This window comes from Hylaeus volcanicus, chromosome 3 (assembly GCF_026283585.1).
Source record: "Hylaeus volcanicus isolate JK05 chromosome 3, UHH_iyHylVolc1.0_haploid, whole genome shotgun sequence".
In the NCBI taxonomy this organism is placed as follows: Eukaryota; Metazoa; Arthropoda; class Insecta; order Hymenoptera; family Colletidae; genus Hylaeus; species Hylaeus volcanicus.
Window position 1 is genome coordinate 17689193 of NC_071978.1, and position 17880 is coordinate 17707072.

General features: G+C 32.9%; 1 protein-coding gene across 1 annotated transcript; it reads left to right on the forward strand.

Annotated features, from left to right (window-relative positions):
- The first annotated feature begins 3637 nt into the window (after positions 1-3637).
- LOC128874239 (nuclear pore complex protein Nup153-like) lies at positions 3638-17696 on the forward strand. The gene is made up of 8 exons (XM_054118762.1): positions 3638-3899; positions 6831-7121; positions 7187-7493; positions 7757-7971; positions 8134-8516; positions 8614-11980; positions 12373-12500; positions 12812-17696. The coding sequence occupies exons 1-8, from the start codon at positions 3825-3827 to the stop codon at positions 12870-12872; spliced, it is 4827 nt and encodes a 1608-aa protein (XP_053974737.1). The 5' UTR covers positions 3638-3824; the 3' UTR covers positions 12873-17696.
- The last annotated feature ends 184 nt before the right edge of the window (positions 17697-17880 follow it).

The window sequence follows — 17880 nt, forward strand, 5'->3', positions numbered from 1 at the left end:
CCATTTTAGAAAACATTAACCTACGACGATACGCGCTGAAACGAATAATTACCAAAAATGGCGGCGCATAATTGCTAACGAGTCCGTGCCACATTATTAGGCTGACCATGATCACAGAGCTCCCGGCGTTAATACAATGACTGCGAATATCGCCGATAGACCGAGTAGTTTCACCATATTAAATTAACCAATTGCTGGTTAAATTGATCGAAACGGGATAATGTTCCAAGGAATGTAGCGCGACGTGAAAGTTCCATCGGCAGTTCGAGAAAGAAAAATCTCCGATATTATAACTTGCAACCGTCTACTCGACGGTGTCTAGCCCTCTTATTTTACTGTTACCATTTCACAGCGACTGCTTGAAAGAACGATATCGGCAACATTTCTCTGAACAAACAAAAACGAAGAGAAGAGAAGTGATGCGAAGTCGTCACTGTGCACATTTGAATTTGAATTCATCACGTGTAGTAATTAATTCTGTGCCTTTGTATTCATACCTTTATAATTATAGTTTAAGTAGAAATATTTACTCGTTATTTTGTTACGTTAGACTAAGAACTTTCTAAGTTCTCCACTTGATTTTTAGTAGAATGCATCTACACAACCTAAGTCTCAACCTGATGGACGCTATAATGTATTTATATATAGGAAGTTCAATAATCCATCAATTTTGCTTATTGTTGTTCTTTGTAGAAATTAATTCTGTATCATTATATTTAACTATTTATGACTCTAATTTAACTTTGAAATATTTACTTTGCAGTAATAAAACACATACATATATCAGTTTCAATATTTTGTTTTTGCAACTATATGTGCTGTTTCGGAAAATATGACTGAGAGAAGTTTAAAAGTTGTATGTTTTTTTGTTATAAATGGATGATAAATTTACTTTAGAGAAGCACAAAAGTAATTTCAATACGTTATATTTAAAAAATAAGGATCCTAGATTCACAGTCCGAATCCATGGAACGAATAACATTACAAAAATAATTACATTAAGTAGGCACATACATTGACTTACAAAATTGATCACATGTTAAGTGATCAATATCAACATCAATATCAATCAGATGATATTCGAGAAAATCATTTTATTCGTTTAAACCTCCTCTTTGTCACACGCTGAAAAATTTGAATTGCATGAAAAATAAAGTTTATGGAGACCTAATCACGGTACCCTTCTCCACTTTCACTCAAAAATGGTTTTAAGAGTGAAATCATTTCTTGAAAATAATTTTGATAATATAAAACTTTCGACAGAGTCTATTTTTTAGTCCGTTTTGCCGGAAAATATATAAAATGTTGTCTAATTTTCAAAAATTCGTATTTCTCTTAATAATGAACATTTTATATTGAAACTTTTTTTCGTTGTAGATTTCATGAAACCCTACAAAAAACATATAGAAAGTATTCTTCTAAAATGAAAATCCAATTTTTCAGAAATGTAAGATAGATATTTTTTAGAATTCGCAAGGAATTTGCTCGTTGATTTTGGTCAGAATCTAAAATTGTCTATAAAAAATAATTTTCACTTCCTCGATCAAATTTAGGTTTAAATCACATTTAAATTAAAACAGAATTAAATCAAATTTAAATTACATTCAAATTTGCACGTGTGGTTTTCAAGAAAGTGATTAGTATCACCATCTAGCGATAAATCGATCTAACTAATTTTAAACTAATGATCAGCGTCGTCGGTAATAAAACTTTCATGTTCGTAATAGTCCACGTTTTTGTCGTTAGATGACGCCACCGATTTTTTCTGTGAAACACGGAAGCGAGAAGAGGTGCCAATTCTATATCAATGATCGCCCTAAGCGCGGCCTAGGGGAATGGCGACACGAGCGCCATATTTCCTACATTTGTACCGGCATTGTAAATCTGGTTTGATGGATCCATGAAGACTGTATAAGGAGTTCCAATTGTGTAGTGTAGAAGTGTTATCAAAATCTGAAGCTTGAAGTTATGAATATTTCTACCACTCGTGGCGCAAGTGAGCACAGCTACGATATATATATGTATGTCATATGTGTACGTATTATCATATATATATGTATGCATATGTGTACGTATTATCATATATATATGTATATGTACATATGACATATATATATCGTAGCCTAGCGCCGCGAGTGGTAGAAATATTCATAACTCAAAGCTCGGGATTTTGATAACAGTTTTCTAGTAACTTTCGTATAGAGTTGGATCTCCTTATACAGTCTTCATGGATGGATTTTAAAACACTCAAAGTTTATATTTAAAAAGTAAACAAACACTTTGGTCACTTATAACTCCGTTGCGGAATAATCTGATATTTTCAGAGGATACCCTTTAGATGTTATACTTTTAGAAAATATCAAAATCCAAAAGTCGATTTTTCTTACTGCGCATGATCCCTATTTTTAGTCCTATTTTTTAAGATTTGTCCGAAGTAACGGTTAAATGGTCGTTTGATTAGGTTCAAATAAGAGAGTTGAAGATGTGTGAAGAAGAATCGAGATGCGTGTGGGATGTCTCCCAAGTCGATGCTTTCTTCGACCTGACTATAAATAAATATATGAACGCTTAAAAATGATGCAACTCAAGGAGATGACGCATACGAGGAAAGTTAGTTTGTAAATTAACTTGTCAACACAAGTTTCAATGTTTTCCCCACGCATATTTTCTTACGACAGAGTTTAACCAGTAATTACTTTCACAATTATGAAAGTAATGCATTAATGCATAATCACTTATGTTACATTAATGTTACATTAATCTGCAGTCATAAATTAGATGTTCGTACTTTTTCAGTTAACCGTGTCTAATTAGTCGTCTAATGATCATTAATCATGATTATTGATTATTCAATAATCATAGGCATGAAATTTTACTCGTTTTACGTTATGAAGATTGTTGATTAATAACTATTGCTTTGATTATTTAACTAGTTTGAAATAACGTAAAAATTAATCTTAAAGTTTACTCGATATTATACGAAAATATATGTGGTGAATATTAAAATTTGTCTATATTTTACCGACAGATTATGTACTTGTCCAATTTGATCGCTTCCTTACCGACAACATTTATTGCATCGAATCAATTTTAAAGCTGTTTGCAAATGTTTTTTTGTTAGAGGTTTAAAAAAGGAAATGTATATACAATAATACCAATGAAAAACTCATTCATTTCAAATTTTAAATTCAATCAATCGATCGTTTTTCATCTACGTATGAAAAATTTATGTTACAAATTCGAAATGTTATTTCTTTATTGGACCGTTACAATATTATATTTCGCTGAAATCATGCGATTACAGTGTCATCTACAGGGAAAGCACGCATATTCATAGCGTTCTTTTCCAAAAGCGATCGTCAGGGGCGACTTTACCTCGAGCAAACAATCCACCGTGTAAGGGCGCCTTAAGGCGTCTACATGCAAAGGCGCAGAATTAATTTCTACACCTAATATATTATTTTAAATGAAACAATTCACGTTTCATTTATTTGAAATTTGTAACGTAATTTCGATTTTCGGTGGTTAAATTGAAAGTTTACATGTGAACGGTAGTTACTCTAACATCGGCCCTGGCGATTATAATAAGAGATAGCGGTACGCCGATTTTAAGGCAGCGAACGCGTACGTGTGTCACGTGGGCAAGCGCGAGCAGCGCATATTCGAGAGAAACCTGGCGCCCTGGTGGCGGTCTTTAGGACGGCCATATTTTCTCTCGTGGGTTTCAATCACGAAGGTGCTGGTTCGCTGATAATTTTTGGGATGCGACGTACAAAGTCGTTTTCGCGCGTTCTGTACTCGTAAATAAGTGATCAGTGCCAACCATGGCTAAAGGGAGTAACAATTTAAGTGGAAGACGATCATCGTCGCGTAATACGAAGCCCTACGACGCAAACAATGTGAGTAGTCTCTCCTTGGCACGAGTCCTCCGCGACAGAAACGAACCTGCTTCGAGTTCAACGGTTCTTCGCGCCTTAACGGCCAAATTAGATCCTCCAACGAATTTACACCCTGTACAGGCCTCCCTTAGGAGTACTCCTTGCGCGACTACCCTTTTCCTAAGATGCACTTTCATCGGGGCTAGACGATGTCACGGTTATGTGAGTGCACTCGATAACCTCAATCTTTCCTATACTACTTCGCTCATGAGATACCTATCGAGACACCTATAACATCTAACCTTGAAACATGATTTCCTCTTAAGAAGAATATTATCGAGAATCAATTATGCGTTTTGATTCTCGTCAACCTGCGACTTCATTGTCCCCTTAGAGATCTTCGATATTTATTCGTTTGTACATGTATATATCGATTCCATGCTAGAAAAAGATGTGTGATTTTGGGAAATTGCGTTTTACACAAATTCGCGCAATATCGTGTACAATGGATACAGGAAGTATGTGCACGTTAAATTCTCTTGTAATTACTTTTTATTGAAAAAGGTATATATTGGTTTGAATTGTTTTCGGTAATAAAGTATCGTATATAGGAGCGACGTCTCGTTTTGCAGTCCTTAATGCGATAAGCCCTCGAGTTGCGCGGATTCGTTAGGTACGCGGTTGTACTCGCATTTATGTTTGCATACAGATTTTAAGTTTATATATTTATATATGCATATTAAATAAAAAAATTTCAAATATTTTTTATAAAGGAATATATAGATATATATGGATTTGTTATATTTGACTGATTTTTGAAATTAAGTTTGTACCTTAAGTATGTTGTAGGGGGACAAAACATCAGTTTTGACATCCCTTTTACTTGTGGCAGCACATTCTTAACTGATATTTCTATTTTGCTACAATGTATTGTGCAATTCAATGTCCATTGAAAGCTTTGAAACAAATTAATCGCATAAGTAAAGGACATAATGCAATGTTGTGTACCATACTATGTTCAGTTTTGGTGGATTGCATTTGAACAAATGGAATCCCAGCGAGACATGGAAAGAATGACTGCCAGAAATAAGTGAGATAGGATAATGCTACATTTGTAGCTATAGTGGACACATATAGTGACAGCTACTCCTTGTATGTTTGATTACTATGACAGTGCTGATACACTCATTTCTAAAAATCATTTATCCCGTGGGCATGTCATCTGTGGATATTACTTGCTTGTTTGCATTATAGCGAACTTAAAAGTATAGAAACATAATTCATAGCTAAATAAGTATAGTCAATTTTGTTTAAGCATTGTTGACTTGGGTCTAAACCATAGTCCTTGAATAAAGAGATTAGACAAATTTAATCTCTCTTATATTTCCTCGAGGTTTACTTGTCCATGTTTAGATTGGGAAAGAAAATATAATACAATAAACATAAATGAGAGATGATTACAGTAAATGGGATACTTTTATTTTTCTATTTCGGTAACTCATTAATAACAAGAACCTATATTAGTCATTTATCACAGATAACACCAAGGCTTCTTCTGAGTTAACAGTTTCAAGAAGTAATGGGGTAATTGTGTAAACTTTACAAAAGGAATTAGTGTACACTTAAACAGGATTGACTGTATTTGCACATTTGTATTCTAATAGTTAAGAATTACACGCTTCGATAATTGTAAGCTACTTATGATTTAAGAGTTTGTTACGCACTTCTTTTGACTCAACGATGAGATTTTCAATCTTTTTGGCATAGATTCTAATATCTTCTTTGTGGTCTCTAATGAGATCTGTAAATAATTTTTACAACTAAAAATATATTTTCTTGTCTCCTAATTTGAAAAGTACTATAAATTATTGTTGGTATTGATATCCACTGATTCTTACGATGTAACCAATGATAGGGAAACATACAATAGCCACTCTTTGGTTTTTCTAACAGTATTATTTAGATTATTATCCTGTTAAAAATAATATACATTATTTATCCTCAGTAGAACTATATCCTCCGGCAAATTATTTTGCAATGTGCCAATATACTTTATAGCATTCATGTCTCTTTGGTAAATACTACATATATTTCCAATACTGTATACCATATACCTATAACCACATTTCACTACCAGTCGAAGATTCTTTGAATGCTCCTCAGTGTTATATCTTTTCATTACTTTCTTTCCATCCAATTGCTATAATAGAATACACAGAAACACATTGTATATACATTATGTATTTTCAATATCCTTATGAACATACAAGTATGAGAAGCTACTATTTTCTTCACAGAATGGCTGTTATATAAATATTTATTTGGTAATGAAACTTCTTTTTCCAGCATTATTTTTTTGACATAATATTAAAAATTGCAAAAAAGTCATTGCTTGTGTATGTAATAAGTTATTAAAGGAAACGATTCAACTAATATATCATTTGTTTATAGAAAGTTGTTACAAGAAAACTTGATGTGCAAATACTTCTTTTATCCACTGTAATCATCTTTAATAATCTTATTTTGAGAATGGTTATTCTAGTTTTATCAGTTGACTTAAATCAATATAACACTCAAGAAATTTAGTTCTCGATAGAATATTTTAACCTTCATTCCACGAAAGATATTTATGAAGTGCCATTAGTTTATGCTTTTATATGTATTTGTTTGACATAATATTTATGATTGAAATATCAAATTCCAGTGATTAGTTCTTTGCCTGTATTTTAATTCTGTAACTTTTTTTCAAATTCTCTTTAATAAAAACAGCAATTACATATAATGTATGCAAATAATTGAATCTATCAAACAATGATGATGGATATGTAACCTATCTTTCCACTGATGTCTAATACTTATTTCCTCTATTTAAAGTATTACTGACTAATGAAAATTGCTCAAATGAATCTTAAGCAATTATTTAACATATCTGGAATTATTTGGTTATTTCAGTCATTTGTAAAAAAAGTAGCAACGAAAGTAACGGATCTTATACCACAAAGATCTTGGATCACTAAGTGGTTCAATTCGTCTCATAATGAAGGCGATGTATTAGACGACAGTGAAAACCCTGAAGAGGTTGAGTCTGAAGAAGAAATTCAGAAACCTCCGCCTTTAAAACGACCACGTATTCGTATGGATATTACTTATCCTCCTGGTACATTCTTGATTCAGACTACAGCTAAGACTCCGCTTAACAAAGCCAGTTCTCCTAAACAACAATATTCCATACACAATGAGACGGTAAGTATCATTTTTTAAAATTGTGAACATTTAAAACATCTCTTTAAATTAATTATTTCTTACAGTCAGAAGATTTTTCTGAACCTGCAATGGCTGGGCCAAGCAGGATGAGCCCTTTAATATCTTCCACCCCCGCAATGCAAACAGATATTAGGAATATAGTCCCGCAGAGGTCTGAGTTGAATTCGATGACTGCTGCTACAAATAATGGAACTACAAATGGAACAGATGATAATTCTGAATCCAGTGAGAGCACCAGCGGCTGCAGTTCTCTTATTCCACAAATAAATAGACAGGAAGCTCCATCAAATGCCTCTTATAACTCTACATTTTCCAATAGAAAAAGATTTAATAATGACAAATTAAATTTCAGTAAGTAATATTTCTCTTCTTTTTAATATACTAACAATACTTTCGTACATATTAACATATATACATGTAGCGAAGTTTGTTCAGTATTATTATTTTACTAAAGTGATGTTATTGGACATATTGTTACATGTCACATAGCAATGATTTTTTGTTAGAATGTGCTGCAATTGAAAAGACAATTCCCTTTTAAAGATATAATATATTCTAAATATTCATCAACTGTTTTAATGCCTTTTAATGTAAAGTGTTTTTCTTTTTTCTAGACAATCATACGCAGTCCCTAAGGTCTTTATTTTTAGATAATCGAGATTCCTTGAGCAGTCGTAGACCAAGCTTTAATGCATCGGTTATGACGAACACGCCGGATCGTGCATCACCCTTGTCGTCTCCTTTTTACAGTGGTAATACTACTTTTGGTGGAGCAAATGCAGCCGGTCATTATAAACGAAGCCGCACTTTGTTTAACAATTCAAACGAGGTACATTTTACTGAATATTGTTACATCAATCATAATTTACTTAATATTTATTATTTATTATTCAATATTAATTATTAATAATCAAATGGACTATATACTGTATGGTAACAACAGTTGCACGCCTTATTTTTTTTAACTACACGAATTTGTGTTTCGTTGTAGATTCCACTTAAAGTTTCAAGAAGAACAAGTGTCGAAGTAAAACCATCTAATACAACAGGCGTTGATTCATCTGGCATGAGTCAAACTGCTAAGAAAATACTAGAAGCATTAGAACACTTTTCATCGCCAATAACTGATGCTAAAAAAATTCCATTAAAAATGATAAATAATACGTCATCGTTAAGTAAAAAGAGAACGAGAGAGGAAACATCGCCGACAGTCAAAGTTGGTTTACGTCATTTAACTCGTGAATTAATTGTACCAAGTGTGCCCGATATATTAAAATTGAAACGGCGTCAAAAACTACAAGATACAACAGTGGCAGCTAGAAAAATCGTTTCGGCTCGAACTGAGCAACCGCCTCCACAAGAATACCATCTTAGGTGAGTGGTCAATTCAATCGCATACTGCGTACAAAACTTATTTTCGTGGTTAATCATAAAATAGATGTTAATCGCATATACACTCTTTCTTTCTCAGGACACAAGACGATGAAGATTCAAAGCATCACGGAAAACTTAAAGTTAAAGCGACAAATCTTGATGAAGAATGCACGATTGAACCAGTCAATTTACCAAGTATACCTTTGCCTATTTCTTCTTTACCTAATTTTAACTTTATGCCACCTGTTAATTCAACAACGGTAGATAAAAGTTGTATAGATAAAGAAGAAACTTTCACATTTGCAAGTCCTATAAAAGTAACAAATGTCGCAAAGAATTTAAAATCTATTAATAACTTCACATTTAGTAGTCCAATTATAGCTGATAAACAGTCAATCGATAACTCTATTAAGTCAAGTTCGCCTTTAAAAAGAGTTGGGACTGCATCTACTGCGTCGTCTAGCAATTATGTATCTACTGTAACACAGAATTTCATGTGGTCTACTTCGTCTACAGCACCCAGACTAAAAGAAAAGGCAAAGAATAGAGATAGTCCTGTCCCCGCTACTTCGAAGGAATTGAAATCGGGAAGTGTTATGGACATTCTTGGCTCGAAAACCAATATAACAGAGCTCGAAAAATTAAATGAAACAAAAACGGAATTAGATTCAAATGAAGATTCTTCTAATAACAAAGTAAATTCGATTACTTTAGATACAAATAAGAATAATATTACTAAAATTTCAAGTTCAAAGACGGATGTACAGCAAGATACTTCAAATATGTGGGAATGTTCTGAATGTTTGATTAAAAACAATAGTTCTGAAACGCAGTGCATTAGTTGTAAAACTGCCAAACGAAGCCCTAAAAATAATAAAACTAGTGAGTTGTTATCGACACCGAGTACTGTCAGTGAATCGAAGGCTGCAGTCAAAGATTACTTTGGGTCTCAGTTTAAAATTTCAAGTAATCAATGGGAATGTGCATCATGTTTTATAAGAAACAAACAAACCGACATTAAGTGCGTCGCGTGTAGTGCACTTAAACCACCCTCCAAGCCTGAAACTGAATCAGCTGCAACAAAATTACCAAATTCTGACCTTAACACAAAATCCTTGGAAGGATCTTGGGATTGTTCTAACTGCCCATCAAAGAATTCTGCAGATACTACTACATGCTCTTCTTGCAAAACGTCTAAGCCGAATTTATTAAACACGTATCCTAAAAAAGAGAAAAATATTACGGACGATACAAATATTGCAACCAACCAGAAGACCAATATGTCAATCAATACATCGTTAACTGATTCAACTGTTACTAAAAGTGAAGCTATAGATAAGTTTAAACCAAACAAAGATACATGGGAATGTCCTTGCTGTATGGTTAGAAATGTTATTTCCATCGATTCTTGTCCATGTTGCAATACAGCTAAACCTAATACTGGAAGCACTGGAAACGCAACCAAGTCCGCTCCCTCGTCAGTTGCAAATGGATTTGGAGATAAATTTAAAAAACCTGAAGGTGCGTGGACCTGTGACTCTTGTATGTTGCAAAATGAAGCAAAAGTTACCGAATGTGTTGCTTGTGGTGGCTTAAAGCCAGGATCAAAAAAATCAGACAACTCTACTACGAATACTAGTTCCAATTTACAATTTAGTTTTGGTATACCTCCAAGTGCTGGAGGTTTTAAATTTGGAATAGATAAAGCTGATCAAGAAAAGACTGATACAGTAACACCTATAACTAGTTTTAAATTTGGTGAGAGTCAACAAAGTAGCCAAATCGGCCAATTCACATTTGGCATTCAAAAAGAAGAGAAGAAAACATCCAGTGAAACATTGGAATCTACAAGTAGTACCCCTTCGATAGTAGGAAGTGGGTTTGGATTACAAGTTGGGTCGAAACCTGTTGAACAGACTGATCTAAAACAAGATTCTAAAAAATTAGAAAAGAAGGCAGCATCATCCTTTTCGTTTGGTATCCGGAAACCTGAAAATGCGACAGCAGAAAATGATAAGCAATCCACGATTGTGGCATCCACAATTCAAAGCACAACACTCCCATCTACCTTTACATTTGGTGTACCAAAATCTGAAATTAAACAACCAGGTATGGACAAAGGAAAACAACAGGGTTCTTTGCTTGAAAATCCTATGATAGAAGCTTCAAAGCCAAATACAAAAGTTACCGAATCTTCTACCGCGACTAATGTTAATACATTAGCTTCAGTTACTCAGAGCAGTTCACAAGAACTCAAATCAACCCCTATTTTTACATTTGGCATACCAAGCAATACGGTTGCAGTTAGCACTAGTGTCTCTACAAGCGTAGTAACAAGTCTTCCATCTTCTACTCAATCTTCCTTTGTATTTTCTGAAACAACGCCAGCACAAACAAAACCTCTAGCAACTTTCGGTCAAATAACGGCATCAGCTCTTTCTTCAACTCCGTCTACTACCTTCACATTTGGAGAAAAAGCGAAAGAAGGAATTTCGGCAACAAAAACTTTTGGTGCGATGCCAAACGGCCCCTCTGGAAATTCAATATTTTCTAACATTTCAAACACCCCATCATTGTTTGGTACTAGCGATGCGAAGACTACGCCTGCATTTGGCACAGAAGAGAATAAGCAACCTACGTTTGGTGCAAATGTAAGTAAACCATTTACTTTCGCAATGCCAGACGCTAAAGCGCCAACATTTGGCACTGTAGAGAATAAATCTTCAATTTTTGGATCGTCTGATACGAAAATACCTGTATTTGGGAGTCCAGATAATAAACCAACACCTCTATTCAGTGCAACCGCACAAGCGCCAACTGCAACAACTACGCCAACTTTTAGTGCACCAACAGTTACGCCAACTTTTAGTGCACCATCAGCTACGCCAACTTTTAGTGCACCATCAGCTACGCCAACTTTTAATGCACCATCAGCTACACCATCTCTTTTTGGATCATCTGTTACCCCTGTCTTTGGAAGTAACGCTCCTTCAACGTTTGCTACCGAGACGAAACCCAATATATTTGGTTCTACTGCAAAGCCAGACGAAACTAACACACCAAGTCCAAGTCGATTTACGTTTAATGCTACTCCTGCTCAGCCAGTAGCACAACCTGCAAGTGGATTCAAGTTTTCTGCAAACACTAATCCTGCTGGAACAACTCAGAAACCATTGTTTACGTTTGGTAGTACTACCAATACGCCACCGAGTAACAATGTATTTGGAGGAACATTCAATAGTCCTGGTTCAAGTAATACTTCTGGCTTTACATTCAATGCTCCTAAACCAGAAACACCAGCATTTGGTCAGTCTACTGTTGCACCTCCAATATTCGGTACACCTCAATCTAGAACTCAAGAGCAACCGTCGTCATCGTTTGCGTCAACTCCTGCAAACACAGGATTCAATTTTGGATCCACGGCACCTGCTACATCTTCGGGAGGTTTCAATTTCGGCGCAGCTGTAAGTTGAACAATGTTTACAAATATCTAATTTAATATAATCGATGTATAGTCAAAAATGCGCGCGCGCTCTCTCTCTCTCTCTCCTTTTTTTTTAAATATATATATATATATATATATATATATACCTTTAAGGTGAGATGACTTCTTAAGAGTAGACTTAAAAAGAATTTTTTTTATTCCACAATTGCTTTGTAGTGTAATACGTAATTACTAAATAGATATTTATATAAGTATCAAATTATCGTTAAAATAATTTATTTTCTACTGTATTTACCATATTTTTAATACAGATCAAATTAAACACGTGGATATTTATTAATGATATTAAGATTAAATTAATTTTTTCAAAGTTAATAAAATTAATACATAAAATGTGTGTATTTTTTTCAGGCACCTTTTCCAGCAGCCGCTCCTTCTCCAGACTTCAATTTCAATCCAGCCAGATTTACACCAACATTTGATCCAAGTGCGACACCGTTCATCTGTTTCACTGGCGGAAACGCGCCTACATCATTCAGGTAAATGAATATAAATGTAAAAGCACCAGAAATGCAGAATATATTTCTTTCCAAACTTTGATTGAAAGTTATTAACTGGGTTTCCGAGTTGAAAAAATGCTCAAATTTGGAGATTATTTCTAACGATACTAAATATCAAATATAAATATTTCATACATATATTAAAAGTACATAGTTTGAATAATATTTCCATAATTTCTGGTAGAGTATGTTAACCTTTGTAAAAAAATACATAACATCCTCGTGGTGTTTCACCTTAAATCGTATGAAATATTTACAAAAAATATAACGTAAACGATATTTTGTTTCAGCGGTACACCGCAAGCTTTGGGACAAAGGAAAATCAAGAAAGCTTGTAGAAGAATGCGGTAGAGGGCAAGTAATATACGACACTAGTTGCACATACACTTGGATGCATTTTTACATCTGCTTCATGCAACCGTGTGTGTGAATATGGTTTTGAATGTATGCTAAAAGTTACAGTATGGTACAGTGAAAATATCATATACCAACCGATCACATCAACATGGTGGTATACCAAGCATTTTATGTAATATATTAATCTGCTAATGGGACATGCTTGCGTACAGCCACTTGTATTCTACAGGATCTGTAAATTATAAATTATTTAAATTATACAATAATAACGAATGATACTTTGATGTTGGCATGAAGCCACTATTACAAATAAGACAGATTGTAATGCCATTGCATTACTAATACCTTGCCCAAACAAGACACTATATAAGGGGTGAACCACATAACTTGATTGTCTTGATTCCTTTTGGTGTCAGTGGACCAATTAAAATTGTTATCGTCTTGAATAATGTAATTTAAAAGGATTTCAGACCTGAGTATAATATATTTTTTATGTAACACCTTTCCTTTTTAATTTTTTATGCGGAACCCTATTATTTCGTTTTGTTCTTCTTTTAGGAACTGTAGAAATGAACTTAGAAAACATCGTAAAATATTTATTTCACGTCAAAACTGAATATACAATGGGGGAAAGTATTCAAAATGAATTCTATATCACTGTACATTTCCTAGCATTCTTTTATGATTAATATTGACCATTATTTATATGTAAATAATGTTTTTTTAATAAAATTATCCAAGATAGAAAGTATTCGAATTGGTTCTTTAACGATGGAAATAGTCGAGGTGGTCAAGTTATGTGGTTCACTTTATATATTTACTGATATGACATAAATAAATACTAATTTGCTGAAATGGGAGAGTATCTCGATAATGAAACCTAATAATAAGCACTACATGCGTGCAATTTATTGAGGATTACGACTGGGAATAATGTACCCCTCAGGTAAGTATAAGTCATTCACAACTCGTGACAATGTTTTTGTGACTTAAGAGAAGGACTAAACATGTGCCGAAATATATTAGTTGAAAAGTTATTTTTTTTGTAAAGAAAAAATGTTGCAAGATATTGCAATGACTTTATTCTTATATTTCTAACGTAAAAACAATCATCCTTGCCTGACTAGTTATTTTTCATAAATTCAAAAGACGTATACAGAATTTGACATAGTCAGGTACACGAAATTGAAGGAGCTTAACAAAAGAAGAAAAGAATATATGCTTGACAAAATTCCTTTATTCGTTTGTTCTACAACTTTTGACACGTTACGAGTATTGTGAATTGACTGAATATCAATAAAGTCTCACTGCGTATAGACATTAATTATAGCTAAATTAAGATTTCATGGGCAGTTCTACAGTCTTTGTAGTCCTAGTTCAAGAAAAGTGTATCATACACGAAAATGGCATTCGGATAGTACAAACTCACGATTACTGAACGATTACATCGAGTAGTCGATATTGTATATTTTTTTTATATATTGAAATGAATTTAATCCTATAAGAAAATACTGAATGCCATTTTGATAGAATTAAATTATAGTAATGTTGCGTGCTTTATCATAGAGTGAATGAAAAACGAATCGAGAAGTATGTTGAATGAAAATAAATTATTACGGGGCTTCTAAAGAGTTACTTACTTTTTAAACAATTTTTTTTACTAACTTTAATGTAATTTTTATAGTTAGTTTCTGAAACTGATTCGCAATGGTGTATATTGTTGCTTTTGCAATTTACATCATGAAAACGTATCATTCTGTACTTTAACGATGTTTAACAAAAAAAAAAAAAAAAAAACAATGGTGAAAAAATATTACGAGGAATTATGACAAATTGTATCAATGATATTAGTTTCTGTAAATGTAAGTATAGTGCAATTGTTCCCAAAACAGAAAGGAACTGTAAAGCAGACAATTCTTTTTAGAAGTCCCAAAAAAGCAGAAAGTAGTTAGTCGACGTGTTACTGATTAATAAATTAATATTAAATCATACACGTCCTATTTAAGATTAGGATAGTTATATCTATAATGTTGGCTTAAAATTGACAGTAGCCAAGAATAACTCGGCACAAGACCACCCTTCTGCCATAATAGATACGTAGGTACAAACCAATTTTGTTACATATTGTTAATCTATATGTTGTGTAATATTTACATTGTAGATTTTAAGGCATTTTTAATTTTTGCGTACATTATTAGAAAAAGCAAGGATAATAAATAAAAAGCCTTGATTTTATGTTGATAATTTACAAATTACATGTTCTGCAAACACCCTTCGTAGCCCGTTACCTACTACGCTACAATATTATTGCTAATTACATGAAAAGTCTACCAATGCGATTACTGGAATTTTTGTTTGCGCAATTAAAATTACATTTATACGTAGAACGAGATCTGTAGCAATTGTATAATTGATATTAAATAATTACACATACATATAATGCCTCATAATGGTATTCTTTGTATAAAAAGGATCTTGTCTACGGAGGGTTCTTCCGCACGTAGTTATATAACATAACAAAATTATAACTTTGTATAATAATTACCAGCTGAAACACTAACCAATGGTAAAGTGAGGCTGCGCTGAGGTATGTCTATGCTGCTGTCTTACACTGTGAACATTCTCTGTCGAGGCTGTGTCGTCCATTTGTCTATCCCTAGACAAATTTCCAAATTAATGAATATATCAAATACTGTCCTAAAGGGGCAGTACCTTTGTATTAAATCTCGTATATGGCCTTAAAAAAATACATAACGAGCGTATGACGTAGATGTATTAACAATTGTAAAGCAAATCATGTTGGAATTGTTTTGTAGCAGTTTGTACTCTCTATTGCAGTATGTTTGCATAAGCACTTGAAGAGCATTGCATTAAAATCGTTCAACAATAGATGCTTAACATCTCATGACTCGTAGAATACTTGCCTTTGTACTCATAAAAATTTCTATAACGAATACTACGTTACAATTATCGAATTTAATATTTATTCATTGCCCATAACACTTGATTGTCTATTACAATTGCATCATTTAAGAAAATATGTAATAATCGGTATGACGGAGATACATAATTTACTCTATAAAAATGGCAGCTGTCGGTGAACTGATCAAATATTTAAAAAATGTTGAAGTGCAGCGCGAAAGTCCTACGAGTTACGAGTTGTCGAAAAATGAGTCAAATGTTCTGAGGCCTTATTATAATCATAGTCCATGAAAATTATGTATTGTACTGAATTTACACAAATATCTGTAATGATTATATTGAGAATGTATTAATCAGTGATCTAATGTTCACAAAATGAGAGAGTTTGTTATGAAATAAGTCCAATGACTGACTGTAATTAAATACAATGTACATGGGAGAATGTTCACTGTATGCTTCAGGTGCTATGGGAATGTAATTACATTCTCATGACATGGTATAATGTTAGATAATCTTATAAAGGAGTATCGGTGTTTCTCAACCGGTGAATCGCCCATAATTTGGTAACCTCTTTATTCGCACAAATGGAGCAAAAAAAAAATTACGCTTAAGGGTAATTAAATGTTTTCTTTTATTATTAAAATTAAAAAAAAAAACAAAAACAAAATGTTATTAGGTTGTAAATGTTTTATTTAAGAGAGCATGACAACGGTATTTAGTTTATTCCAAAATACGTAAATACTAGTAAACGAGCTGACGGCGAAAATATTAGTGTATATTAAATAGAACGGAAATAGTTTGCAGAACAAATGTGTAAACGTTATTATAGTGAATAAAAATCTCAATAGCCTCATATTGTATAATTTATTATATAAATGTGACGTTGCATTAATGCGTAACATTTGTGATAACGAGGGTTATTGAACTAGCGTTGAGAAACACCGTAATTAGGATACATTCACGTTAACATTATTACCATATTATTATTCTTAATACTATCCTCCTCTGTACCCATAATAATTATATATAATACAATATTAGGATACACGAAAATATCAATGGAAAACAATGATGTTTAATTTGGGTTTACAATTTTATTTTTTAGCTAATAAAGTAACGATTTTAGGAGGGCATTTAGATAATAATAATGCGAACCAAGGAGTTTCGACTGTACAATTATCGTATAATGTAATTACACTTTAAACTCTCATTTATCTTAGTGAATAAATGTGCTGAGGCAGAAATAATGCGCGCAAAACTTCGTAAAAACCCTTTGGTTCGCATTCAGAAAGTAATCTAAAAACAAATGTTAGAATTCAGTCGCAATCTCGAATTCTTAAATCAAATGTATGTTCTATGATTACGTTTCACGTTGCCTTTTATTTCTGTAAGTATCAAGCTCACTCCTTAACAGTTCCTCAAAGAAATATACAAAATAAGAAATCCATATTATAACTTACTGTAATATTCGTGGTTTTCGTCATCCCGAACAATATATGTACATCGTTCTACGTGGTATCGTTAAAAATATTTTATTTTAAACACAGAACATCTCAGTCCCCTGTACAGAATAAGCAAGAAAATTAATTCTTTTTTGTAACTCGAACAAAACTAGAGTGGGCAAACCATATGTGTTTTTTTCCTATCTAAAAAGACATTGAAAAATCAAGTGACTGACAATTAAGGGCTCTTATTCCGCATAAGGAAACTCTGTAATTATTAATTGAAAATTCCAATTTGTTATCGAGGGTCGCATTATCTATTACGAAAGCTACGTATATTAAATTTTTGCTTACACAAGCTATACAATAATACAAAACGTAATTGATTTTCTTATGTTGCACAGCTGTATGAGGAGTTACGCAAAAAATAAAGATTATCTATGATTATGATACACTAAGTGTCTGATTTATTTATCTAATTTGGCACGCTCTGTACAATCTGGTTTTGTGACGCAATTTGAAAATAATGGGAGTAAGTAATTAGATTTCAAGTTGTTACAATATCTCTAACATTATTTACAAATTCTATACAAGTTGTAATTTTGTTCCTTAAAAACATTTGTTACATACAAAACGTT

Excerpts from the sequence above, each read along its gene's own strand:
- LOC128874239 (XM_054118762.1), top strand. The coding sequence starts at position 3,825 with ATGGCTAAAGGGAGTAACAATTTAAGTGGAAGACGATCATCGTCGCGT. Across the intron at positions 7,972-8,133 it reads TGTTTAACAATTCAAACGAG|ATTCCACTTAAAGTTTCAAG; the intron begins GTACATTTTACT and ends GTTTCGTTGTAG. Across the intron at positions 12,501-12,811 it reads AACGCGCCTACATCATTCAG|CGGTACACCGCAAGCTTTGG; the intron begins GTAAATGAATAT and ends ATTTTGTTTCAG.